General features: G+C 45.5%; 1 protein-coding gene across 12 annotated transcripts in view; it reads left to right on the top strand.

The window, feature by feature from the left end:
- Positions 1–332: 332 nt before the first annotated feature.
- The window catches only part of afdna (afadin, adherens junction formation factor a), a 348,820-nt gene continuing 322,085 nt past the window's right edge, over positions 333–27,067 (top strand). For 11 of the 12 annotated variants that reach the window (XM_060916383.1, XM_060916384.1, XM_060916386.1 and 8 more), the window contains exon 1: positions 334–637. In XM_060916383.1, the coding sequence (XP_060772366.1) occupies positions 536–637 (102 nt within the window). In that variant the 5' untranslated portion in view covers positions 334–535. Of the gene's footprint in view, positions 638–27,067 lie in introns of all 12 variants that reach the window. The other variant, XM_060916385.1, reaches the window with a different exon arrangement.

Here is a 27,067-nt window from a genome sequence, read left to right as displayed (position 1 = left end):
CTATCTCTCTCTTTCTCCAGTCTGTCTGTCTGCCTATCTCTCTCTTTCTCCAGTCTGTCTGCCTGTCTATCTCTCTCTTTCTCTAGTCTGTCTATCCATCTATTCCGTCTGTCTATTCAATCTATCTCGTTCCCTAGTCTATCTATGCTGTCTATTATTATTATTATTATTATTATTATTATATAACTGTTCCTTTAAAATCCGGATTCTTGCGGCGCGTGCGCCTCTGCGTTTTTGTGTGGCTGCTGGGCGCGCGCGAGTCCAGCAGGAGAAACGGGAATACATCATCGGAGAACGGGCGCGCGGCCGAGGATACGGGAGCGCGCGCGCGCGAGAGAGAGAGGCACAGAGAACGAGAACGCGGAAACGGGAGGAGATCCGAGGAGAGACAGAGAGAGAGACAGAGGCGCGTCAACCGGAGACCGCCTGCGCTCCAATACCGCGATTTAACCCGCAGTGTTTTTGTGCGATTCTTTGGATTAAATCGGATTGTTGAGAATATCTGGAGAGAGAGAGAGAGAGAGAGAGGGGGAAGATGTCGGGGAACCGAGAGGAGGAGCGGCGCAAACTCGCCGACATCATTAACCACTGGAACGCGAACCGGCTCGACCTGTTCGAGATCAGCCAACCGACCGAGGTGAGAGACGCACACACCGGGGGGAGATCCGCCAGGCCTCGGTGTGGCCTCACACTCTTTCTCTCACACACACACACTCTCTCTCTCTCTCTCTGTCTCTCTCTGTCTCACCTGGACAGAAAGCGCAGCGCTGAGTGTCGAATCCTGACCCCGTTTCCTCTCCCGTGTCCACTAACGCCCGGGTTTATTTATTTATTTACTGATTATTGACTGTATTTGCTTGTTTGTTTATCCCAGTGTAGTGTCTGAACGCAGCTGTATAATGTGTAAGCCCGTGCTGCAGATGTGTGTTTGAGTGTAAACAGTGGGAATTACAGCCACTTTCTGCTTCCGGTCTGCACAGCTCACTAATGTCACGTAAAGGTTACCCGGGATACCCAGCCCGACCGGCCGCTTCCAGTTTACTGCTCTCGCTCCGGTGTTTGGATGCTTGTGCTCTTTGTTTTATTTATTTATTTATTTATTAATTAGCTTTTTAATGAGTGATGATCAGCGAGCCGTTAGCTTCCCGCTAGTAAATCCCATCCCGGTGATGTTAGCTAACCTGGCTGCACTGCTAAGCTAACAGCTAGCTAACTTAGCTGAACAGGCTAATAATGCTGATGTGGATTTTCACAAACCATCCTTCAGTTAAACAACGTTAAAGCAGCTAAAACCCAACTGTGTGTAAGATGAGGATGAATAAGGCTGGAGGTTTAGCTCGGGGGAGACCGTTCACTGCCCAAACAGAGGCTGGCTACACTAATCTCAGTGACGTCATAAGGAGGTGTGTGTGTGTGTGGATGAGTGTATTGGTGTGTTTCCAGTGGTGACTGTGTGCATGTCTTTATGTATTTTGCCTGTGTCTTTGTGTCCCAGCTCGTGTGACTCTGTATGAGTGTTTATCTGTGTGTCTCACTCCATGACTGTGACCGAGTGTCTCTCTGAACGTCTCATTCCGTGACTGCGTGTCTCTCCGAACGTCTCTGTCTCCCAGCTTGTGTGACTCTGTATGAGTGTTTATCTGTGTGCCTGTGTGTCTCCTTGCTTGTGTCTGTGTCTGATTGTGTATCACTGTGAGCAAGTGTGTCTCTCTGAACATCTCACTCCGTGACTGCGTGCGTGTCTCTCTGAACGTCTCACTCCGTGACTGCGTGCGTGTCTCTCTGAACGTCTCACTCCGTGACTGCGTGCGTCTCTCTGAACGTCTCACTCCGTGACTGCGTGCGTGTCTCTCTGAACGTCTCACTCCGTGACTGCGTGCGTGTCTCTCTGAACGTCTCACTCCGTGACTGCGTGCGTGTCTCTCTGAACGTCTCACTCCGTGACTGCGTGCGTGTCTCTCTGAACGTCTCACTCCGTGACTGCGTGCGTGTCTCTCTGAACGTCTCACTCCGTGACTGCGTGCGTGTCTCTCTGAACGTCTCACTCCGTGACTGCGTGCGTGTCTCTCTGAACGTCTCACTCCGTGACTGCGTGCGTGTCTCTCTGAACGTCTCACTCCGTGACTGCGTGCGTGTCTCTCTGAACGTCTCACTCCGTGACTGCGTGCGTGTCTCTCTGAACGTCTCACTCCGTGACTGCGTGCGTGTCTCTCTGAACGTCTCACTCCGTGACTGCGTGCGTGTCTCTCTGAACGTCTCACTCCGTGACTGCGTGCGTGTCTCTCTGAACGTCTCACTCCGTGACTGCGTGCGTGTCTCTCTGAACGTCTCACTCCGTGACTGCGTGCCTGTCTCTCTGAACGTCTCACTCCGTGACTGCGTGCCTGTCTCTCTGAACGTCTCACTCCGTGACTGCGTGCCTGTCTCTCTGAACGTCTCACTCCGTGACTGCGTGCCTGTCTCTCTGAACGTCTCACTCCGTGACTGCGTGCCTGTCTCTCTGAACGTCTCACTCCGTGACTGCGTGCCTGTCTCTCTGAACGTCTCACTCCGTGACTGCGCCGTGACTGCGTGTCTGTCTCGCTGAACGTCTCACTCCGTGACTGCGTGTCTGTCTCGCTGAACGTCTCACTCCGTGACTGCGTGTCTGTCTCGCTGAACGTCTCACTCCGTGACTGCGTGTCTGTCTCGCTGAACGTCTCACTCCGTGACTGCGTGTCTGTCTCGCTGAACGTCTCACTCCGTGACTGCGTGTCTGTCTCGCTGAACGTCTCACTCCGTGACTGCGTGTCTGTCTCGCTGAACGTCTCACTCCGTGACTGCGTGTCTGTCTCGCTGAACGTCTCACTCCGTGACTGCGTGTCTGTCTCGCTGAACGTCTCACTCCGTGACTGCGTGTCTGTCTCGCTGAACGTCTCACTCCGTGACTGCGTGTCTGTCTCGCTGAACGTCTCACTCCGTGACTGCGTGTCTGTCTCGCTGAACGTCTCACTCCGTGACTGCGTGTCTGTCTCGCTGAACGTCTCACTCCGTGACTGCGTGTCTCTCTCTCTGAACGTCTCACTCCGTGACTGCGTGTCTGTCTCTCTCTGAACGTCTCACTCCGTGACTGCGTGTCTGTCTCTCTCTGAACGTCTCACTCCGTGACTGCGTGTCTGTCTCTCTCTGAACGTCTCACTCCGTGACTGCGTGTCTCTCTCTGAACGTCTCACTCCGTGACTGCGTGTCTCACTCCGTGACTGCGTGTCTCTCTCTCTGAACGTCTCACTCCGTGACTGCGTGTCTCTCTCTGAACGTCTCACTCCGTGACTGCGTGTCTCTCTCTGAACGTCTCACTCCGTGACTGCGTGTCTCTCTCTCTGAACGTCTCACTCCGTGACTGCGTGTCTCTCTCTGAACGTCTCACTCCATGACTGCGTGTCTCTCTCTCTCTCTCTCTCTCTCTCTGAATGTCTCACTCCATGACTGCGTGTCTCTCTCTCTGAACGTCTCACTGCGTGTCTCTCTCTCTCTCTGAACGTCTCACTCCGTGACTGCGTGTCTCTCTCTGAACGTCTCACTCCGTGACTGCGTGTCTCTCTCTCTCTGAACGTCTCACTCCGTGACTGCGTGTCTCTCTCTCTCTGAACGTCTCACTCCGTGACTGCGTGTCTCTCTCTGAACGTCTCACTCCGTGACTGCGTCTCTCTCTCTGAACGTCTCACTCCGTGACTGCGTCTCTCTCTCTCTGAACGTCTCACTCCGTGACTGCGTCTCTCTCTCTCTGAACGTCTCACTCCGTGACTGCGTGTCTCTCTCTCTGAACGTCTCACTCCGTGACTGCGTGTCTCTCTCTCTCTGAACGTCTCACTCCGTGACTGCGTCTCTCTCTCTCTGAACGTCTCACTCCGTGACTGCGTCTCTCTCTCTCTGAATGTCTCACTCCGTGACTGCGTCTCTCTCTCTGAACGTCTCACTCCGTGACTGCGTGTCTCTCTCTGAACGTCTCACTCCGTGACTGCGTGTCTCTCTCTCTGAACGTCTCACTCCGTGACTGCGTGTCTCTCTCTGAACGTCTCACTCCGTGACTGCGTGTCTCCCTCTGAACGTCTCACTCCGTGACTGCGTGTCTCTCTCTCTCTCTCTCTCTGAATGTCTCACTCTGTGACTGCGTGTCTCTCTCTGAACGTCTCACTCCGTGACTGCGTGTCTCTCTCTCTGAACGTCTCACTCCGTGACTGCGTGTCTCTCTCTGAACGTCTCACTCCGTGACTGCGTGTCTCTCTCTGAACGTCTCACTCCGTGACTGCGTGTCTCTCTCTGAACGTCTCACTCCGTGACTGCGTGTCTCTCTCTCTCTGAACGTCTCACTCCGTGACTGCGTGTCTCTCTCTCTGAACGTCTCACTCCGTGACTGCGTGTCTCTCTCTCTGAACGTCTCACTCCGTGACTGCGTGTCTCTCTCTCTCTGAACGTCTCACTCCGTGACTGCGTGTCTCTCTCTCTCTGAACGTCTCACTCCGTGACTGCGTGTCTCTCTCTCTCTGAACGTCTCACTCCGTGACTGCGTGTCTCTCTCTCTCTCTGAACGTCTCTCTCTGAACGTCTCACTCCATGACTGCGTCTCTCTCTCTCTGAATGTCTCACTCCGTGACTGCGTCTCTCTCTCTCTGAACGTCTCTCTCCGTGACTGTGTGTCTCTCTCTCTGAACGTCTCACTCCGTGACTGTGTGTCTCTCTCTCTGAACGTCTCACTCCGTGACTGCGTGTCTCTCTCTCTGAACGTCTCACTCTGTGACTGCGTGTCTCTCTCTCTCTCTGAACGTCTCACTCTGTGACTGCGTGTCTCTCTCTCTCTCTGAACGTCTCACTCCGTGACTGCGTGTCTCTCTCTCTCTCTGAACGTCTCTCTCTCTCTCTCTCTCTCTCTGAACGTCTCACTCCATGACTGCGTCTCTCTCTCTCTCTGAACGTCTCACTCCGTGACTGCGTCTCTCTCTCTCTCTGAACGTCTCTCTCTGTGGCTGCGTCTCTCTCTCTCTCTCTCTGAACGTCTCACTCCGTGACTGTGTGTGTCTCTTTCTCTGAGCTTCTCACTCCGTGACTGTCTCTCTCTCTCTCTCTCTCTGAACGTCTCACTCCATGTGAATGTTTTTCTGTATGTGCGTCTCTCTCTCTGTGACTGGGTGAGCGTCTCTCTGAATGTGCCTCTGACTGAGTGAACGTGTCTTTTTTTTTTCCTCTCTCTCTCTCTCTCTCTCTCTCTGTGACTGTCTCTCTTCTGTGTGTAGTTTGGTGGATGTTTGTGTTAAAATGGTGTGTGTTGGTGATGATTAACCCAGAGACAGCGAAGTGTCTACCATTACCTTGCTTTGAGGAATAAAACACTGTTGGTTAAAGAGGTCAGATAATGTCCTAGGAAGTGTTTTGGTTCGTCACTTAACGCGTCAAAAATGGCAGCGCTTACAATCACAACTGGAACTGCTGAGGAGGTTTAGAAATCCTGCACTGATCAAATGTCATGAATGTGGATTTTCAAGTCGAGCCGGATCAGAGATGTTTGCATGACATTTCCTAATGTGATTGATTAAGCTCGGTTTGCCTAATTCTGTGTTCTGAGCTCACACGCACCTATACTGCAGCGTGATCAGCACGCTGACTTTCACTCTCTCTCACGCGTGCACACACACACACACACACACACTACCTGCGAGTGTTTAACCGTAACCAGGCGCGAGCTGGGAACGTCTTCATGGTCTCCTGTGGATTGTCTGAATGTCAGAACGCAGCAATGCCACTGAAATTACTTCATTCCATAGCACCTCGATATCAGCATTCTGAGTATTGTTTTTGGTCCGATACTTTTGAGACGTGTCTGGTGATCTGTCGCCAAATGAGAAGACGTTTTTAACAACCTCATGTTATTCTCAGATCTGATTAATTTTGTATAATAGGACAGTGTGGACAGGAGCTCTGTGTGTAAGTTGAGAATTTTATATTAATACGCTCTGTAATACGTTATCGTTTCTATAGCAACTTGTATGTTGGATGCGCCACATAACTGATGATCAGATTTTAAAAAATGTGTTTTTATTCAACAAAGACCGATATTTATGGTGGAGTTTATGGACAGAGTCTCTGGTGTCAGAGGTAAAGCTCTAACTTTAAGGACGGAGTTTGCAGTTTCTTGGAAACCCATGATGAGAGACGGACAGACAGGCAGGGAGGGAGAGAGGGAGAGAGAGGGAGGGAAAGGGATGGATGGAAGGACAGACAGAGAAAGAAAGGGATGGACGGAAGGACACAGAGGGAGACAGGGAGAGAGAGAAAGGGATGGACGGGAGGACTTGGACAGAGAGAAAGGGATGGACGGAAGGACAGACCGAGAGACAGAGAGAGAGAGAGAGAAAGGAATGGATGGAAGGACACAGACAGAGAGTGAGAAAGGGATGGACAGAAGGACACAGAGAGAAAGGGATGGATGGAAGGACATGGAGAGAGAGAGAAAGGGATGGATGGAAGGACATGGAGAGAGAGAGAAAGGGATGGATGGAAGGACACAGAAAGGTATGGATGGAAAGACAGACCGAGAGACAGACATACAGACAGAAAGAGAAAGGGATGGACAGAAGGACACAGAGTGAGAAAGGGACGGACGGAAGGACACAGACGGAGAGAAAGAAAGGGACGGACGGAAGGACACAGACGGAGAGAAAGGAAGGGACAGACAGAAGGACACAGATGGAGAGAAAGGAAGGGACGGACGGAAGGACACAGACGGAGAGAAAGGAAGGGACGGACGGAAGGACACAGACGGAGAGAAAGGAAGGGACGGACAGACGGAGGGAAAGGAAGGGACGGACGGACGGAGGGAAAGGAAGGGACGGACGGACGGAGGGAAAGGAAGGGACGGACGGACGGAGGGAAAGGAAGGGACGGACGGACGGAGGGAAAGGAAGGGACGGACGGACGGAGGGAAAGGAAGGGACGGACGGACGGAGGGAAAGGAAGGGACGGACGGACGGAGGGAAAGGAAGGGACGGACGGACGGAGAGGGAAAGGAAGGGACGGAAGGACGGAGAGACAGAGGGACGTACTGAGTGAGTGAGAGACAGACGGGGAGAGAGCGACAGAGAAGGGGGAGGGGCTGCTGAGAGAACAGTGATTTCTTGCTGCGAGTGTGTTAGTTAGAACAGGAAGTAACTTGTCAGATGAAACTATAAACGATGTGTCTCCTTAAATACATAAATTGTCCAAATGCTTTAGTGTAAGAGGAGAAAAACACTTGCTGTTAGAAGAAAATTGCTGGATGCTAACGGTAAATCTGCTCCGTCACACCACCCTGTTTGATTATTTTCCTAAAACTGCACACCACCCATGTGTTTTATTCCTTCTTGCGTCATATTTCACCTTCACATAAATAACTATATGAGCACTTCAGACAGACAGAGAGAGAGAGAGAGAGAGAGAGAGACAGACACTCAGCCTCTGACTAAGGAAAAGATCGTACGGTTTTCTCAGCATGTATTTATCAGTGTTGATGAGTTTCCTGTGTCGTGTGGAAGCACACATGATCTTCCTGATTTCCAGCTGGAGCCTGGTACGGTCTTAATCCAAATCCTCGACAACACCACACACTACAGCTTTTAATTCTACAAAACTCAGCAGAAACGCATCAACGACGTCATGGCTGTGTCTCGGATGGATCTGATATAATCACGTCAGTACCGGAGTAAACACCGGCCCCGGCTTCGGCTCGACAAAGAACTGATCAGGAATTAAATCGAATGTTCTGGGAAAAGACACGTTTCATTTTTCTCTCGCCTTCGACAGAACTTCAGCGCAAATGTGCAAAAAAATTCAACGTAAACTGTCAGATTAATACGTCATCGTTTCGATAGTAACAGCAGCGTCACTGAGGATGACCACTCCTTGTAAACGGATCTTGATATGGTGACGTTTTTCTATAAAGAAACGTTTATTTGGAGTCTCCATTTTCGGGGGAAATGTTTTCGCTCAGACGGTGACACAGGAAACGGCTTTTGGTAGCTTCAAGACGGAGAAGAGGAACGATCTCTTATAGCTGCTCGGTATTTTTGCAGATTTCCCACTGCGTTCAACTGACGAAAAGAATCACGGTTTGTTCCTTAAGGCTTCGTTCGCACTACAGCTCGCGATGAAAAGGAGGCGTTTTGGTGCCGATGCTTCCCCGAGCTTCGGGAAGCGTTTCCAAACCCTTCTGCGAGAATTCACCACTTAGTTTAGTGACAAATTTCTACTCACGAAGCGGAGACGCAATAAAAAGCAACTTGAACATTCACGGTGACGCTAACGATTTTTCATCGCCGAGTATGCGCAGATTAAACCCAGTGTGAGCAAAGCGTGAGTAAAATTTCCAAATCGCTGTGGTGCGAGAGGAATAAAACACTCAAGCTGTTCCAGGAAAATGTTTAATTGACACTGCTTCATCACCCCTCCATAACTGATTATTTTCCTATAACAGCATACCATGAAGTTTTATTCCTTACGTAGTTGACACTAGGATTCTGCCGAGTCCTTAAATGAGCATTATTAATAGCTACTTATTAACCTCGCTCGCTCGCTCGGTCTTTACGGGAAAATATCAGACCGTATTTTTCCGTCAAGACCGAGCTTGCTTTCTGAAATCAACTTCCCTTACAATTTTTATCCCCCACTGTCCGTCCATCCCTCTCTCAATTTTTGGAGGAATTTCACCAAACTTGGCAGGATTCTTTTTTTATATGTTGGTAATACACAGATTGCAACTTCGTTCAATTCAGTCACATTTTACCAGAGTTATGGCCGAGTTCCCAGCGGGGATATTGTGCTCTCAGAGCACTCTTGTTTGTTTTTGCAACATTTGAAAGCCGGCGCCTTGGAAAGAGAGTCCGTAATCACCCACGGGCGTTAGGCCATCCTTAAAAAAAAATCCGTTTCCTGTCCACCGGGTGAGCAAAAAAATTTTCAGTACGGAGGGAGGGATTTTTTATATATATATATATATATGGATGGATAAGAAATCGCAATGCTGTTTTGCTTTTTCTTTCAGTACTTTTTTATTACAAAAGCAGACACATTTAATAAAATATAACGGTTTAATCAACTGAAACTTTAAGTTAGCATTTTAAATGCTGACTGCAACATTTGCAAAACTTTTACAAAGGTACTTAAAATGTCCGACACACGGACTTTTTGTAGTTCTAAATCGAGCGTTAGGCCTAGTTCGGATGAAATTACACTATTAAAATGATCACTGAATGATTTGTTTTTCTGAATCTTTACTATTTTGTTGTTCGCTAGAATACCATTTTGCGATTTCACACTTAAGCAAATGTTTGAAAACTCCGGATCTCCTTCCTTCATGGCGGCTGCCATTTTTTTGTGCCGCACGGCGCATGCGCAGAGCTGATTCAGTTCTATATTCTGCGCGGAATGCAGGGCTTTCCACAAGCGCCGGCTGCCGGCCATACAGCCGACTACTTTAATGACTATTATTTTTGTAGCCCACAGGCTCTAAATATTAATTTTCGATTTTAATAAAATTAAATGTTTATCTAACGGACTGACAATAATGTCAAACTGAACCGCACTCATTTAAGTTGTGATTCGCGCTGTTTGTACCGACAATAACCACAAATTCCCCGCAGACTTCGTTGATCAAGGGAGAGTAACTCATCCGCGGCCCCGACATGCTGTGTGCGCGCGCACTCGGCGGAGGCAGTAGTGTGTCGGGGCCGTCGGAGGCGACATCAGAGGGAACAGAAGCAGAGATGACGCTTATGGCCCTTTTCCACTACCCTTTTTCAGCTCACTTCAGCTCGCTTCAGCTCACTTCAGCCCGACACGGCTCGCGTTTCGACTACCAAAAACCAGCACGACTCAGCTCGCTTCAGCCCTGCTTAGCCCCTAAAACTCGCACCGTTTTGGAGTAGGGCTGAAGCGAGCCAAACCGAGCCGAGTGAGGCTGGGGGCGTGAGCAGACACTCCCCTGTGCACTGATTGGTGAGGAGGAGTGTCCTCACATGCCCACACACGCCCCGCGAGCACGCTGGGATCTGTAAATACTGTAAACCCGGAAGAAGGAGAATTACGAATTACGAGAATTTCTGAAGCCTTATGCGCCTCGCCTCATCTATACGCTCTTGCCAGTATCTGTTGGCGTTGTCGGTGACAACAAGCCACAGCACCAAGACCAGCAACACTAACGACTCCATGTTTATTGTTTACTATCCGGGTCGTGAGACTACCGCTTAAAAGCTCACTGATGTCACTGTTTGCGCTGCTTAACGACATCACCTGACATCCACCCACTTTCACTAACTCCACCCAATGTGTCCACCCACTTCCAGCCAGCACGGTTCAGCGCGGTTGTAGTCGAAATGCAACTCCAACAGCCCCACTCAGCTCGACTCAGCCCAACTCGGCACGGCACGGCTCAGCCCAACTCAGCACGGCACGGCTCAGCCCAACTCAGCCGCGTTTGTAGTGGAAAAGCGGCATTATTTTGTTTCCGGTAAACCAGTCTTCTCTTGTTCAATTACGTGCTGGCATCAAAAGACACCGTTGGTTGTAAATGAAGCCAAACTGAGTGGTTGGAGTGTATTTTCATACACAAATGGAGAAATGTTGGCTGAGTGTGTAATTGTGTAGCCACCACTGCAGACCGTTGTCGTTGTTAATTCATAGCATGCTCAGCTGCGTGAATGTGTCATGCACCGAAAATAAGAGATTTACAAGCCAGGAACGCCTCATGTTGCAATACGCAAGAAAAGAAAGAAGATTTACTGCCATTTTACTTTGTATTTGAGTAAAGTGAATAAATAAATGGTCTGTGGAAAATACATTTAACCCTGGGAACTGTGTGCACAGGAGTTTATTTTGTGTTTACTCCCCCTGGCTGGCTACTTATTTGTCATGGCTGGCTAGTATGAGCCTTAGTGGAAAGCCCTGGGAATGCGGAAATGTCAAGCTCGATTTTAGATTTACGAACCCGAACAAAATGTCGAAAAACTGGCGTAAAAAAAAAATTCCAACCGCACAAACGGCATCACCCGGCCGGTGGACCGGAAACAGAACATTTTTTAATAATGGCCTTACGGGAAAATTCTGCCCGCCAAGCAACCAATCAGAGCGCACTATTTTACCGGAAGTGCCATATAATAACTTTTTTTTTTAGATTATTACCTATTTGCAACAGGTTTGAATCTGTGGATGATTTCAGAGAGCACCTGAAATTAAAGCTGGTTTTAGTTCTGATCTGATCATTCGTCACATTTTCATCACGACGAAACATCAGTTAGTATCACAGGGATGGCGGAGGAGTCAGGCGGACTTAAATTTATGTTTAAGTCTTAGGCACATGGAAAGAAATGCCGTCGACCAGAAATGACTAATGAAATGAAATGTTTCAACTTTAAACCTAGACTACCTTTCAGATTTTTTAAGTGTAGCTTATTAAAAAGAATTTTCCCGACACTTACCGTATTTTCCGGACTATACGTCGCTCCAGAGTTTAAGTCGCATCAGCCAAAAAATGCATTATGAAGACGAAAAAAACATATATACGTCGCACCGGACTATAAGTCGCACTTTTTTGAAGGGTTATTCTATCCATAGAATCTGTGATTGTATCTGATAAGCGGCGCGTGGTTACTGCGCGACTGCATTGTTTATTTAATAAACGAACAGCTGAGCAGTGATAACGCGCCCTTTGCCCTGTAAGTAGCCTAGTCTGATTATTTTAAATATCTACTACTATCTTTAATACTATCACTATCGTTATTACTAATAGCCTATATTATTATTATAACTAATATTAGTAGCCTATTACTGATGCATTAATCAGTTTGCTTTTAGAATATTTTTACCGGTAGGGCTTATTATCGCCCCATGGCTCTTTCATCTGTGTTATTAAAGCTGTAGTCATCATCGAGGAGAGTCATTCTTCATTTTTGTCGAATTTTATTTCATCAAATCAGAGGTCAAGTAGGCTATAGGTATATCATCTCCAAAGACAGGTACGATAGTAAAAACAACCGTCTAGTGAAAAAAAAACAACAACCGCTTTTAAATCCCCTACTTAAATCCTTAAAATGAGTCATTTAACTCATGTCTTGTGTGATCTGATCTCCAATGGTGAAATAAACCGGTTGTGATGAGTACAGTCTGTTATTTTAGAAGATAAATGTAATATATAATTTAATATATAGACTAATAAAAATTAATATTTTATAATATAATATCACGACATATTACTGTCTGTAACTGTTTGTCACTAAAGCGTTTTCTAAGATCATAATGTCTGATATTATTATTATTATTATTATTATTATTATTATTTTACACACACAATAAGCGCATGTGCGTAAAGTTATAGTAAACCATCCCCCGCCTTTTTTTTTTTTTGAGTCGCCGGACCCACCCACCTCCTGCGTTCTGGGACCTCCCACTTCACAAATTAAGCACTGCCTAAAATCACTACATAACTTATTTAAATAACTATAGGCCTATCATTAATAATAAAACACAGGTCAATCAAGTTTATCAAGCTGACGATTTCACTCCAAATCAGCAAATCCATTGAATTCCTCATCCTCGGTGTCGCTTCTGAACAACTCTGCCAACTCCAGCGGCAGACGAAGCGCCGTTTCCTCTTCTTCTGCGTGGCTGTCGTCAGACTCGGCATCAGCTCCAGTTATTCCGCGGTGAAAAAAAAAACAAAACATATATACGTCGCACCGGAGTATAAGTCGCATTGCCAGCCGAACCATGAAAAAAAATGCGACTTATAGTCCAAAAAATACGGTAGTTATATTTTAGTGGACCGAAATGTTCCCCTGTAACATATGATTTTCTGCTAGAAAACGAGCTTTTGTAACATTTTGACTTGATAATATAGCATGGTTTTCCCCAAAGCGTTTTAGCGTGTCGGGCCCGATCCGCTTGCTCTGCCTGCCGATCCACTTAGTCGCTTTAGTTAAAATCCGATACGCTTAGATTTATACCGATACTAGGGTTCTCCACGGATTGAAAATATAGGGGGATGGGGGTCAATCGGATGACCTTGAAACAAATTTGCATAAATTTACACACGTCATTTGCATAAAATACTCTCAAATAGTAATCATTTAGAATAGAGGAATCAATTGGACCGATAAATTAATTTGGATCGATGTTTTCGATGTCGACAGTGGAACGCTTGCGCGTAAAACCGAATCGCTCGAGAGACATTTCGACAGAGTGTACGCTAGGGCTGTAACAATATGCGTATCGAAATCGCGATACGCAGAGCCACGATCCGTATCGCGATACAAGAAGGCAGAATCGCGGTACACCCTTTCAAACTTCTCAGCCCAAAAACAGAGGTGCTTCCAAACTTCAATTTATGAATACTTTACTTTTTATTTAAATTACATTTTAAACTTACTTAAATTACTTTTATTTTTTATATCTATTAGTAAGTCGTTTTTTCGCCGACCTGCGACGATCTTCTGCGAGTCACGCAACGTCCACACTCGCCACTGGCAGAGCATTCATTTCTTTTAAGCGGTCGCCATTCTGGTTGCGACGCGGGGAGCGAATCTGTAAACAAGCAGCTCATTGGCTGGCTAGGTGTGCCACAAGCCAATCACTATCACTTGACCGGAAAGGCATGCAGTGTTGCCAGATTGGGCGGGTTTAGGTGCTTTTTGGCTGGTTTTGAACATATTTTGGGGTGGAAAACGTTACAGTATCTGGCAACACTGAAGGCATGTCTGCTTGGGCGGAAGCCTTCTGCGGTAGTTACATTTTGACACGCGAGCAATGTTTCACTATAAAAATTCCGTAATTTCCATCTGTTTTCCGCGATCACAGAAAATCATTGGCCCTATGAGAGTGAGACAGTGAGAGAGCCACCCCCCCAAAAAAAATCTTAACGGATTTACACGATTTGGAAAAATGACTTTTTCAGAACCGAAAAAAGCAGAGCTTCCGGCTCAACAGTATTATTTTGAGAAATAAAACAATCTTTGGATATACATTTGTTCATTTTTGCATACATATTACTCATTCTCTGCAGTGGTCTGAATTATTTGTTATTAAATAGTTAATGTAAGTAAGTAAATGTTAATAAGTCAAATTTACTACTTTAAAAACACATTTAAAAAAAATCGTGGGTGTATCGAATCGTGGGTCAAAAATCGCGATGCGAATCGAATCGTGAGTTGGGTGTATCGTTACAGCCCTAGTGTACGCACTTCAAGAGCTACAGTAACACCGACAGCCAGGTTATATCCTCACGGTTTTATAGGCAATATCACGCTTGCCGCACCAACTTTGAACTTTTTGTTTTTATCCTTTATTTCTCTGCCGACAGTAACAATCAGTTATCTCGAACTTGGTGTCGATTCACACGTTATTATAAAGGCGTGTTATCTCCTGGCGCAAGAACAATGTGTCAAAAACGCCGAAGTGTGAAACGCTTTTCTTAGACTATAATCATCAGACTGACTAAACTAATTGCTGGTAAATGAGTTTCACACTCGGGTGTTGTCGCGTCGTCGGTACTCCAACAGAGAAAGGCTATCTGTCACAAAGAAAACAAAGGGACGTCTCTTTGTAAAGGGGCGGCAGAAATTAAACGGGGGCGGGAATCACAGAAAGGGGGGCGGCCCGCACCTCTAAAACCCCTCGTGGAGAACCCTGCGATACGTTAAATTTCCTACCCACAAGTAACTAGATACATAGGAGAGCAAATAACAGATCCATTTACATATTGATTGATATTCGTGTTAAACAAGCGGGTTTTTTTTCCCAATGTTTGTGTTGATTCTGTCAAAGTAATATGTCCGCGTGGTATGATGTAAACAAACTGTAATCTGTTGGGTACGTCAAGATCACGTGTTCAAACCGTCCAATAAAAATATCGAAAGAAAACGTCAGACATCCCGGAAGTTTCCGATTCATTATAAGCAATCTCATTGGCTGCCGATGTCGTCCCGCACCGGACGGGCAAAGCCGACTGATTTTAAATCACAAAAGTTTGACCTAGTCTATTAGCATTCATGAATGTGTTTATAAGTACATAATCTTTCTGCAAACTTAAATGTACGAATTAAGTTTTCTTTTCCTTTAAATGTTTTAATCTTAATCCAGTCCATTTAATAAAGTGCAAAAATTTAAACTTTATAATATGCAGTCGCCTTACTTTTCTTTTCAGTGCATCTTAGTTCTACATATATTACGGTAATTGCATCCGAAACATTCTAAATCATTACAGTTATAGTAACACAGCAACTTATTTTAAGGTGGCAGGTCTTAGGTTCAGATCCCTTTGTGATCAACAGGAGGTCATGATGATCGATTCTCTTCATTGGGTTGCATAAGATGGAGCAAACCACTGTTCGTATTTTCATGCACATTTTTGTTACAACACGACTTGATCATAGGTAATTAACAGGGCTGTGAAAAATCCGCGGAATTCCGTGAATTTGGCCGCCAAAAATATCATTTTAGTAAATCATCTAATTTTGCAATAAAAATGGGGGGGGGAGGTTTCTTTTGCGACAATGACAGACCGGTTTACGGCATTTGCGCCATGCTTACAAACCACGGCGCGAATCTTGTGCTCTTTAAACACGCTTTCGATATCAACGGTTTTGAAAAGGAGAATTTCGCGGTATGTCCGTGTCACGGAGGGACATCGTTCAGAGGGAGGACGGTGAGACCGACGATGTCAAAAACATTTGACAAGGAAAACGGCATCAAAAATCCATGGAATTGGCGATGGCTGGAGTTTAAAGTCGGTAGTGAATGAGCACATACGGAAGATAAAAGAACCGGGGAAAGCTTACTGCATCTTGTGCCATCAGGATGTGAAGTACGTTTCTGGTGGAAGAACGCGTTTGGTTGACCATGTTAAAGGAAAAAACATGCGGAATTGGTGAAATTGAAGCTATCGAACTATAGATTACCAAGTAGACCATCTTGTTCACATTTATATATTCAATTTATTATAATAATAATAATAATAAACAGTTCAAATTAAATGGCATGGTTGAGAAAATATTTGCTTTCAGGAGATGCTTCAAATCTATCAATATACACAAAATCTGTTCAGCTTCTGGGCCCCCAGCTCCTGGGGGGGGGCTGCTCCCCCCAGACCCCCTGCTAAAATTGTTTCCTCAGATTTTGTAATTTCTATTTCACAGCCCTGAATTAAGGGATCCCCGTAGATTTTCAAAGCGATCATATACCTCAGTAATCTATTGGCCCTTTTCCACTACCCTTTTTCAGCTCACTTCAGCTCGCTTCAGCTCACTTCAGCCCGACACGGCTCGCGTTTCGACTACCAAAAACCAGCACGACTCAGCTCGCTTCAGCCCTGCTTAGCCCCTAAAACTCGCACCGTTTTGGAGTAGGGCTGAAGCGAGCCAAACCGAGCTGAGTGAGGCTGGGGGCGTGAGCAGACACTCCCCTGTGCACTGATTGGTGAGGAGGAGTGTCCTCACATGCCCACACACGCCCCGCGAGCACGCTGGGATCTGTAAACACCGCAAACCCGGAAGAAGGAGAATTACGAGAATTATGAAGCCTTATGCGCCTCGCCTCATCTATACGCTCTTGCCAGTATCTGTTGGCGTTGTCAGTGACAACAAGCCACAGCACCAAGACCAGCAACACTAACGACTCCATGTCCTCCATGTTTATTGTTTACTATCCGGGTCGTGAGACTACCGCTTAAAAGCTCACTGATGTCACTGCGCTGCTTAACGACATCACGTGACGTCCACCCACTTTCGCTAACTCCACCCAATGTGTCCACCCACTTCCAGCCAGCACGGTTCAGCGCGGTTGTAGTCGAAATGCAACTCCAACAGCCCCGTTCAGCTCGACTCAGCACGGCACGGCTCAGCCCGACTCAGCCGCGTTTGTAGTGGAAAAGCGGCATATAACAAGACAGTTTAACTTGCATGTTGAACTTTAAGGTGAAATTTCAAATGTGTCTACATTAATACTATTTAGGTCAGAAATCACTGAAACACTGGTAAAATCCATCCTATAATCATGGATCTAAAACCTCTCAGAGACCCTGAAAATGCACCTGAGAGCATCTATTTAAAAAAAAAAAAATTTTCCGGGGGGCATGCCCCCGAACCCCCCTAGTTTCATTTCTCGCCATTGGCGCTCAGTTGTCTGTGTATTATCATGCCAGAATTTAGGGCTTTAATTTTTTTCTGGGGAAAACACTCAGTGCGTTTACATGCACATAGAGAAAATCGAATTTCTGCCGTAGCTCGACTGAAATCGAAGTTCTAAATGCCATGGAAACACCTTAGCTCGGCTGAAATTGAACCGAACTTGATTTCTCGTAATCGAGCTACGCGACCTAGATTATGCGATTGTAGCCGAGCTACTTAGTGCATGTATACCCTATCGAGCTACGGAGTCGAGCTACTCACTTCAGCACTGCCCCTTCCGGAAGTGACGAGACCACAAGCGGGAAACACGACAGCCTCGGTCAGCATGACAACAGTAGTAGCGAGCAGCAGAAGAGGTCAGGAAGGACAAACAAAGAAGAGAAAATGGCGAGCAGAAACGTGCACTTCTGGAGCAATGAGGAGACAGAGTTCATGCTCATTCAGATTAAGGAGTTGAATATATTAAAATTCATGGAGGGGAGAAAAACGCGCAATGGAGAACACGGAACTGATAACTTTGTTTACAGTCTTGAATAGCTCTTCTTCATGACGACAACCGGAAGTGTACCAACACGATTGGGCATGTAGCGCCACCTGTGGCTCGGGTGCACAATGTACCTCACACAATAGCTCGATTTCCTTGTGTGCATGTAGGATTGGATTTCTCTGGCACCCTGCTGGGACCCTTAGCTCGATTACCGACAGTAGCTCGATTTGGATGTGCATGTAAACGTACTGACTGATGTAGAAATCTAGAACAAAGGGGGGAGGGGAAATACGGGGACTAAAAGTTTTGCACAGTGCTGTCGAGGAGATTGGATTTTATATATGCATATTTTTTTCACGTAATGTAGCTGGAAATGTTTACAAAGCCAAATCGGTTCCTAAAGAGCGAAAAGATGAATTATTATTCGTGGAGTGTTGGTAGTAAATGTCCAGCTTGTCGTCAACGATTTTTTTGTTTTTATTTTAGTTTTGTTTCTCTCGGAGCCCAAAACAAAGCTTTTTTTTTTTTTTTGAGTGTCGTGTGAAAGTCAGCCGGTCAGTCCAAGCCACACATCTCCACCCTGTTTTCAGCGCTCCAGCCCGATTGTTCTGCGCTTTGAGTCTCGCTGATGTTGCATCCGTTTTGGCTGCGCTTGTGTTTCCACTACAGGGCTGAAGGAAATGAGATTTGGGGAAACGGTCACCTGGGAAACACCACCAGGGTGTGTTTGTGTGTGTGTCAGGAAGAGGGTAGTATGTTACGGGAAAAGGGAAGGAATACACACTTTTAGTATGAGGTTTATTGCACAAAAGAAACAGGGTTAGTTTAAATCTACGGGAATGATTTGAATCCGGAATAAGGAGCGGCGTGTTCAAAGCTAAGCGTTTATTTTTGTCATCTCGTCAGTTCGTACAGCTAGTTTTCTACGAATAAAACAAACTAATATCCCAGATATGAACTCTGCTCATCCCAGGCACCCGGGATCCTGATAAAGCATCGGGGCAGGTTTTTTTAAATTTTTAATAAATATTTGAGTCGGGACTATTTGGGGGCGTGGCTTATAATCATGCATAATTATGCGCAGACGGATTTGAATATATTAGCCGGCACTTGAGTCATCAGTTTACTCTTTTTCCACTGGTGCAAACGCTAACACCTTTTCAGAAAAAGCTGTGATTTTTATTTTATTTAATTTTTTTTAAGCCTTTTTTTTTTTTTTTTGTAGTGATGTCGTTCTCTTCTCACACCATGAAAGTGAACCAATTCTGGTTCTCTAGTCCAAAGAACGTCTTTTTTTTTTTTTTTTATAAATTATTTATTTATTTTTAGATCAATATCACACTCCGTTTCCTCCGCTGATGATTTCCTCACTATTACCAAACTAGAAACAGGAAATGACACAACAGCCAATCACGTTACTCAGCATGCATTGGTAAGAAAGGATAGTTGTGATAACTCTCTCACCAGGGCTGGACAATACGACAAAAATATTATATCAGTATTCTTGAAAATGTTTGTATGATGCGGCGTTTCAGGAATTTTTTTTTTTTTTTTAAACAACAAAGTGGCAAATGATACAATGCGTGAAAATGAAAAAAATTACAATGTGATATTTAAAAAAATATATAAATTGCTTTAATTTCCTTAGGAGGAATAAAGCTATCTATCTATCTACAGTGTCTTGCAAAAGTATTCATCCCCCTTGGTGTTTTGTCCTGTTTTGGGATTTTTGGCGGTTAGCACCATTTCATTTACACAACATGCCTACAACTTTAAAGGTGAACATTTTTTATTTATTTATTTATTGTGACAGACCATAATTAAATGAAAAAACAGAAATCTGGAGTGTGCAGTCAATACTTTGTAGAGCTGCCTTTTGCTGCAATTCCAGCTGCAGGTCTCTTGGGGTATGTCTCTATTAGCTTAGCACATCTAGCCACTGGGATTTTTGCCCGTTCCTCAAGGCAAAACTGCTCCACCTCCTTCAAGTTAGATGGGTTGTGTTGGTGTACAGCAATCTTCAAGTTATGCCACTGATTCTCAACTGGATTGAGGTCTGGGCTTTGATTAGGCCGTTCCAAGACATTTAAATGTTTCACTTTAAACATTTTTAGGGTCATTGTCCTGCTAGACTGTGAACCTTCGTCCCAGTCTCAAACCTCTGGCCGACTCAAACAGGTTTTGTCCTGTATTTAGTGCCATCTAGCTTTCCTTCAGTCCTGACCAGCTTTCCTGTCCCTGCAAATGAAAAACATCCCCACAGCATGATGCTGCCACCACCATGCTTCACTGTAGGAATGGTGTTCTCAGGGTGTTGGGTTTGCATCACACATATGGCATTTCTCATGATGGCCGAAAAGATCAATTTTAGTCTCATTTGACCAGAGAATCTTCTTCCATGTGTTTGGGGAGTCTGCCACATGCTGTTGGGCAAACCCCAAACACGTTTTTCTGGCCACTCTTCCATAAAGCCCCGCTCTGTGGAGTGTAGGGCTTAAAGTGGTCCTATGGACAGATACTCCCATCTCTGCTGTGGATCTTTGCAGCTCCTTCAGTGTTCTCTTTGGTGTCTTTGTTGCATCTCTGATTAATGTCGTCCTTGCCCGGTCTGTGAGTTTTGGTGGGCGGGGCCTTCTCTCGTCAGTTTTGTAGTGGTGCCATATTCTTTCCATTTTGCTATAATGGATTTAATGGTGCTCCCTGGGATGTTTTTTTATAACCCAACCCTGATCTATACTTCTCCACAACTTTGTCTCTGACCTGTTTGGAGGCTCCTTGGTTTTCATGTTGCTTGTTTAGTAGTGTTGCAGAGTCAGGGTCCTTCCAGAACAGGTTGATTTATACAGACATCATGTGACCCTTTGATTGCACACAAGTGGATCTTAATCAACTAATTATGTGACTTCTGAAGTGAATTGGTTGGAGCAGCTCTTATTTAGGGGTTTCGTACGAAAGGGGGTGAATACCTACGGTATGCACACTCCAGATTTCTGTTTTTTCATTTTATTGTTTGTGTTGCAGTTAAAAAAAAAAAATTGCATCTTTAAAGGATATGGGACATGGATTTTTACCTGGGCATAATTATGTATAAAGGACATAAGAAATGCCATCTAAATCACTGCAGGGCGTCAAAAATGTGAAAATCATCACATTATTCAAGTTTTTTTATACATCAGTGTAAAACAATGATTCGTTAATGAGCTAGGTGGTCACGTGACCCGTGACGTCACAAAAACTTTCCAAGGAGCCAGCGCTTGGGAATCTAATGTAAACAGGTTACCGAAATGGACACCATCGACAGTGATATTCCCGATGTTTCACAGAGATGTGAAGTTAGATCCTATCAATTCGAACCGATAGCTGGAAATTCACATGAACATGGATCTTGTCTTTACTCTGACGGGTCAGATGATTCTGAGAGTGAGGGTTCATTCAATCCCCGTGAAACTGAAAGCGGTCGGCTCGATAACACTTCCTGGTAAGTTAAAAACAATTCTGCTCAAAGGCTAATGATCTGTTGAAAGAAGTATTATTTTTGTATCATACATTGAAAGTTCATCATAGATCTAGCTAAAGTCTGTTGCAAGCTAGTTTTTTTTTGCTGATATTTTTCGAGATTGATTGAGATACAATGCTTCCAGAGTCCGAGATGAAAACATTCAAAATGGCGAAACGAGTCAGAATTATGATAATCAATAATTGATACACCCAAAATTATAATACTAATCCTTACCTCGGCTTTCAGTCGCTTAGCGCAGAGGTCTTCAACAGGGGGGCTTGCGAAATCGCACCGGATCACTCATATCAACAAAAATATTCCTGCCCTGGCTTCCGTGCAGGGATGCAAACAGCGTGCCTTTCGGCGGATGCCGCCTTTTTCACGGCTGAATCGCGCAGATCCGATTTAAAAAAAAAAAAATAGTGATATTAATTCATGAAACATGAAGTATAAGGATGAGAAAAAAAAGAGTTTAAATGGGGAAGCTGCGCACATTTGTGCAGCCTGGTGCAAATGTGCGCAGCTTCCCGATTTAAACTGTTTTTTTTTTTCTCATCCTTATACTTCCTGTTTCATGAATTAATATCGCTCAGTACCTGAGTATTAATGTTGAAAGAATCCTCAGTGAAATGGTCCGAATACAGTTTGTGGGAAACAGTAGGTGCAAAGTTTTTTCAACAGGTGTTCTGTAAAGTTGTCCTACCAAGCCTACTGCGCATGCGCGAAGCCTACTGCGCATGCGCAGGTGAGCCCACACTTTCCTCAGCTTCGGGTCCTTGGGGAATGCAAAAAAACTTACTCCAGGGCATTTCCCATTGGAATTATTGCAACCATAAGCAGCACAATACACCATGATGTCCAATGTACGTTAAAGACTATAAAAACAATTTTCTTGTCATCCACTTCTCCATTCATCTACCCGCTTGTGCTGTGCCCGAAAGTTTCGAATATAACGATTTTGCTGAATTTAATAGATGATTTTGTATTTGTTGATGCAATTAATTCATATTTTTAATGGAAAGAAACTGATATAGCGTGCTTTTATGTTTCATGTCCCATATCCTTTAAAGCGGTCGGCATGTTGTGTAAATCAAATGGCGCTAACCCTCCAAAAGTCCATTTTAATTCCAGCTTGTAACGCGACAAAACAGGACAAACACCAAGGGGGATGAATACTTTTGCAAGACAGTGCATCATGCCAAGGTTTATTACAATAGCGATGATGTATCATATCATATTGTCAAGCCCTAGTATGTTGTTCTCTGGGAAGAGTTTTCAGACTTCACTGAATTTATAAAATGGGGGGAAAAAATGCAATTCTGAAAATGATGTGCGTGCTCCCCTGTGCCTCCCAGGCACACTTTCACCATGGTAATGGTTTTCCTGTTTTTCCACACTTCCTCCGCTGTGAAGCTCCTGAAGCACTCACACACTGTAATTATGCGAGACACAAAATGGACGAGGATCTCATCTCGCACCAGGCAGCACTAACACGAGCAGCGTTTTGGGGATTAGTCCTCTCTCGTCTGCATCACAGCCACCTTGTTGAGATTTTTGTTTGCTGTGGGTCCGAACAACCTGCTGCTATTTGTGTCCGTCTTCAACAAATGGTTGTCTTTTTTTCTTTCTTTCTCCGGAATTGTGATGAACCATAACGAATCTGCTCATGTGGCGTTAAGGGTTGGGCCTCCCTCCTTACACCACCTCCTCCTGCTCCTCCCCTCACATTCTTGATTCTCTTTGCAACACGCACACCTGCATTTTACACCCTCGTCAGTGCATGTTCTGTGTGTGAAGTTTCTCCCAGCGTTGTGCGTTTACATGCGCGTAGCCTCGTTTGACATGTGACCACTTTGGCAGGTTTCCAGAGATTGATTTCTCGTGATTAAAAGCGGAATCAGAGGTCAGATGTGCTAACAAGGTCTAGACTCGCTGTGCTGCCTGCATCGCCGCTTCCAGTACTTTACGGCTGATTTGCCAAAGTTAGGACGGATATCAGGAGAACAGTCACGTTGGACCACAGCGCTGGTTGAATTCTCAATTCTGATTGGTCACGTGGTGTTAATTTTACTCCTCAATCTGTTGCCCTCCTTACCCACCATTCATCTTCTCAGAAGCTCTGATGGACAATAACACACAAACATGCACGCTCGCGCTCTCACACACAGGTTCAGATGACCGTACCCAGTCAGAGCCGCTGATTAGTGTTCAGCACGTTTATGCAGTTTGCGGTTGTTGGTGGTGGTTGAGTTGGGGTTGTTTTGAGAAGAACAGAGGAACCCAAGGCTTTGTCACGCATGCACTTAAGCACACAGTGAATTTTAACCCATCTAAAGCAGTGAACACACACATGCGTGCGCGCACACACCCAGAGCAGCGAGCAGCTATGCTACAGCGCCCCTTGTGGTTGCTGTGTTTGCTGCTGTTTTTGTTGGGGTTGCTGTCGTGGGTTATTTGGGGTTGTGGTTGCTGTTTTGGGGTTGTTTTTGTTGGGGTTGAGGTTGCTGTTTTGGAGTTGTGGGTTGGAGTTGGTGTTTGTTGTTGGTTGTTTTGGGGTTGTGGTTGCTGTTAGGGTTGTTTTGGGGATGCTGTTGGTTTTGTTTGGGGTTGTTGTTTCGGAGATGTTGCTGTTGGTTTTGTTTGGGGTTGTTTTGGGGATGCTATTGTTGGGGTTGTAGTTTGGGGTTGTTTTGGTGATGCTGCTGTTGGTTTTGTTTGGGGTTATTGTTTTGGGGATGCTGCTGTTGGTTTTGTTTGGGGTTGTTTTGGGGATGCTATTGTTGGGGTTGTAGTTTGGGGTTGTTTTGGTGATGCTGCTGTTGGTTTTGTTTGGGGTTGTTGTTTTGGGGATGCTGTTGGGGTTGTAGTTTGGGGCTGTTTTGGTGATGCTGCTGTTGGTTTTCTTTGGGGTTGTTTTGGGGATGCTGTTGTTGGGGTTGTAGTTTGGGGTTGTTTGGGGTTGTAGTTTGGGGTTGGTGATGCTGCTGTTGGTTTGTTTGGGGTTGTTTTGGGGATGCTGTTGGTTTTGTTTGGGGATGCTGTTGGGGTTGTAGTTTGGGGTTGTTTGGGGTTGTAGTTTGGAGTTGGTGATGCTGCTGTTGGTTTGTTTGGAGTTGTTTTGGGGATGCTGTTGGTTTTGTTTGGGGATGCTGTTGGGGTTGTAGTTTGGGGTTGTTTTGGGGATGCTGCTGTTGGTTTTCTTTGGGGTTGTTGTTTTGGGGATGCTGTTGGGGTTGTAGTTTGGGGTTGTTTTGGTGATGCTGCTGTTGGTTTTGTTTGGGGGTGCTGTTGGGGTTGTAGTTTGGGGTTGTTTTGGGGATGCTGTTGGTTTTGTTTGGGGATGCTGTTGGGGTTGTAGTTTGGGGTTGTTTGGGGTTGTAGTTTGGAGTTGGTGATGCTGCTGTTGGTTTGTTTGGAGTTGTTTTGGGGATGCTGTTGGTTTTGTTTGGGGATGCTGTTGGGGTTGTAGTTTGGGGTTGTTTTGGGGATGCTGCTGTTGGTTTTCTTTGGGGTTGTTGTTTTGGGGATGCTGTTGGGGTTGTAGTTTGGGGTTGTTTTGGTGATGCTGCTGTTGGTTTTGTTTGGGGGTGCTGTTGGGGTTGTAGTTTGGGGTTGTTTTGGGGATGCTGTTGGTTTTGTTTGGGGATGCTGTTGGGGTTGTAGTTTGGGGTTGTTTTGGGGATGCTGCTGTTGGTTTTGTTTGGGGTTGTTTTGGGGATGCTGCTGTTGGTTTTGTTTGGGGTTGTTTTGGGGATGCTGCTGTTGGTTTTGTTTGGGGTTGTTTTGGGGATGCTGCTGTTGGTTTTGTTTGGGGTTATTGTTTTTGGGGATGCTGTTGGTTTTGTTTGGGGTTGTTGTTTTGGGGATGCTGTTGGTTTTGTTTGGGGTTGTTGTTTTGGGGATGCTGTTGGTTTTGTTTGGGGTTGTTGTTTTGGGGATGCTGTTGGTTTTGTTTGGGGTTGTTGTTTTGGGGATGCTGTTGTTTTGGGGATGCTCTTGTTGGTTTTGTTTGGGGATGCTGTTGTTTTGAGGATGCTGTTGTTGTTGGGGTTTTGTTTGGGGTTGTTGTTGTTTTGGGGATGCTGTTGTTGTTGGGGTTTTGTTTGGGGTTGTTGTTGTTTTGGGGATGTTGTTGTTTTTGGGGTTTTGTTTGGGGTTGTTGTTTTGGGGATGCTGTTGTTGTTGGGGTTTTGTTTGGGGTTGTTGTTGTTTTGGGGATGTTGTTGTTTTTGGGGTTGTTGTTGTTTTGGGGATGCTGTTGGGGTTTTGTTTGGGGTTGTTGTTTTGGGGATGCTGTTGTTGGGGTTTTGTTTGGGGTTGTTGTTGTTTTGGGGATGTTGTTGTTTTTGGGGTTGTTGTTGTTTTGAGGATGCTGTTGTTGGGGTTTTGTTTGGGGTTGTTGTTTTGGGGATGCTGTTGTTGTTGTTGGGGTTTTGTTTGGGGTTGTTGTTTTGGGGATGTTGGGGTTTTGTTTGGGGTTGTTGTTTTGGGGATGTTGGGGTTTTGTTTGGGGTTGTTGTTGTTTTGGGGATGCTGTTGTTTTTGGGGTTTTGTTTGGGGTTGTTGTTTTGGGGATGCTGTTGTTGTTGGGGTTTTGTTTGGGGTTGTTGTTGTTTTGGGGATGCTGTTGTTGTTGTTGGGGTTTTGTTTGGGGTTGTGGCTGCTGCTGTTTTGGAGTTCTTGTTGTTTAGGGTTGTTGTTCTGAGTAACATGACCCTTTCTTGTCCAGCCCTTATGCTTGACCGTCTGTGGAGCAAAGGCTTGCACAAATGGTCCTGTAGCCTGCCAACTATTTGTGGTGTGGCTTTCAGTCTTTTGTTTTGTGTGTGTTTTGCTTTGGGCCTTCTCTCTCTCTCTCTCTCTCTCTCTCTCTCTCTCTCTCTCGAATGCGCTTATTTAGGAGGTGAGTGTGGAATGTCTCCATAGTGTAGAGTTTTATTATGCAGAAAGCACTGCAGTTAGTGTGTGTGTGGGGGGTGCGCTTTCCATCGTTACTCAGTCCAGGCTCAGGTGTGCATGCTTCCCCCAGGGATCTGGTTAAATGTGCAGATTATTTGGCAACCGTTAGAGATTTTTATGAATTTTGCAATCCACTCCGTAGTATTCAGTAAATTAGTGCTCCAGGGTTACAGTGTGTCTGAGCGCTCACACTTCCACACCGCTTTAGGGGTCAAATAAAGACGCACCTTTTATTTTTGAACACCGGTCCAAAAAAAACCCCACCTATCACACGAGGTCTACCAGCTGAGGAAGGTGAAGGTAACACGCGAGACTAAATCTTTTCACGCTGCTGCTTATAGTACAGAGTTGTTCAGGAGGAAAGCGCTATCTGCCCTCTTCCTCATACCCAGCACCCATGGTTGGTTCGTGGTGCTCTTATTGATGTGAGTGTAAGTGTAAGTATGCTCCTCCCACATAGACAGCATGGTCAGTTTTTCTTCCCAGTCACAGATGACGGTGGTATTGTCAAGATTCGATCTGGCGATTTCCGGATGCGTTTCAGTTACAACACTCAGGAGCCTGAGGTGCTCATTATTGTGTCGCATCACGCTGGTCTTTTGGATAGTGATCAAAACGCGGCGATTTTTGATGTGTGGATCACCAGCTGAAAAGAGGGACAGATGTTTATTTTCTCTGGACATAGAGAACATTTTAAGGCCGCTTTCAGGTCTAGAGGAGAGTAAAGGATGGAAAACCCGAAACCTTCATTGTTTCTTTCTTGGTTTTGAGTGTTTCTGCTGCGTGAGATTCAGCTCATTAAACTCTAATGTTCTCACACGCTCTGTACCACGGTGTGTGTGTGTGTGTGTGTGTGTGTGTGTGTGTGTGTTCCCGTTGCTGTCTTTCTACTTTGTTACTGAAGCAGCCATTTGAGGACGTTGTGTCAGGGTGGCCTCGGTC

Source organism: Neoarius graeffei, chromosome 3 (assembly GCF_027579695.1).
Source record: "Neoarius graeffei isolate fNeoGra1 chromosome 3, fNeoGra1.pri, whole genome shotgun sequence".
NCBI classification, from domain to species: domain Eukaryota; kingdom Metazoa; phylum Chordata; class Actinopteri; order Siluriformes; family Ariidae; genus Neoarius; species Neoarius graeffei.
This window is presented reverse-complemented; position numbering and strand designations above follow the sequence as displayed.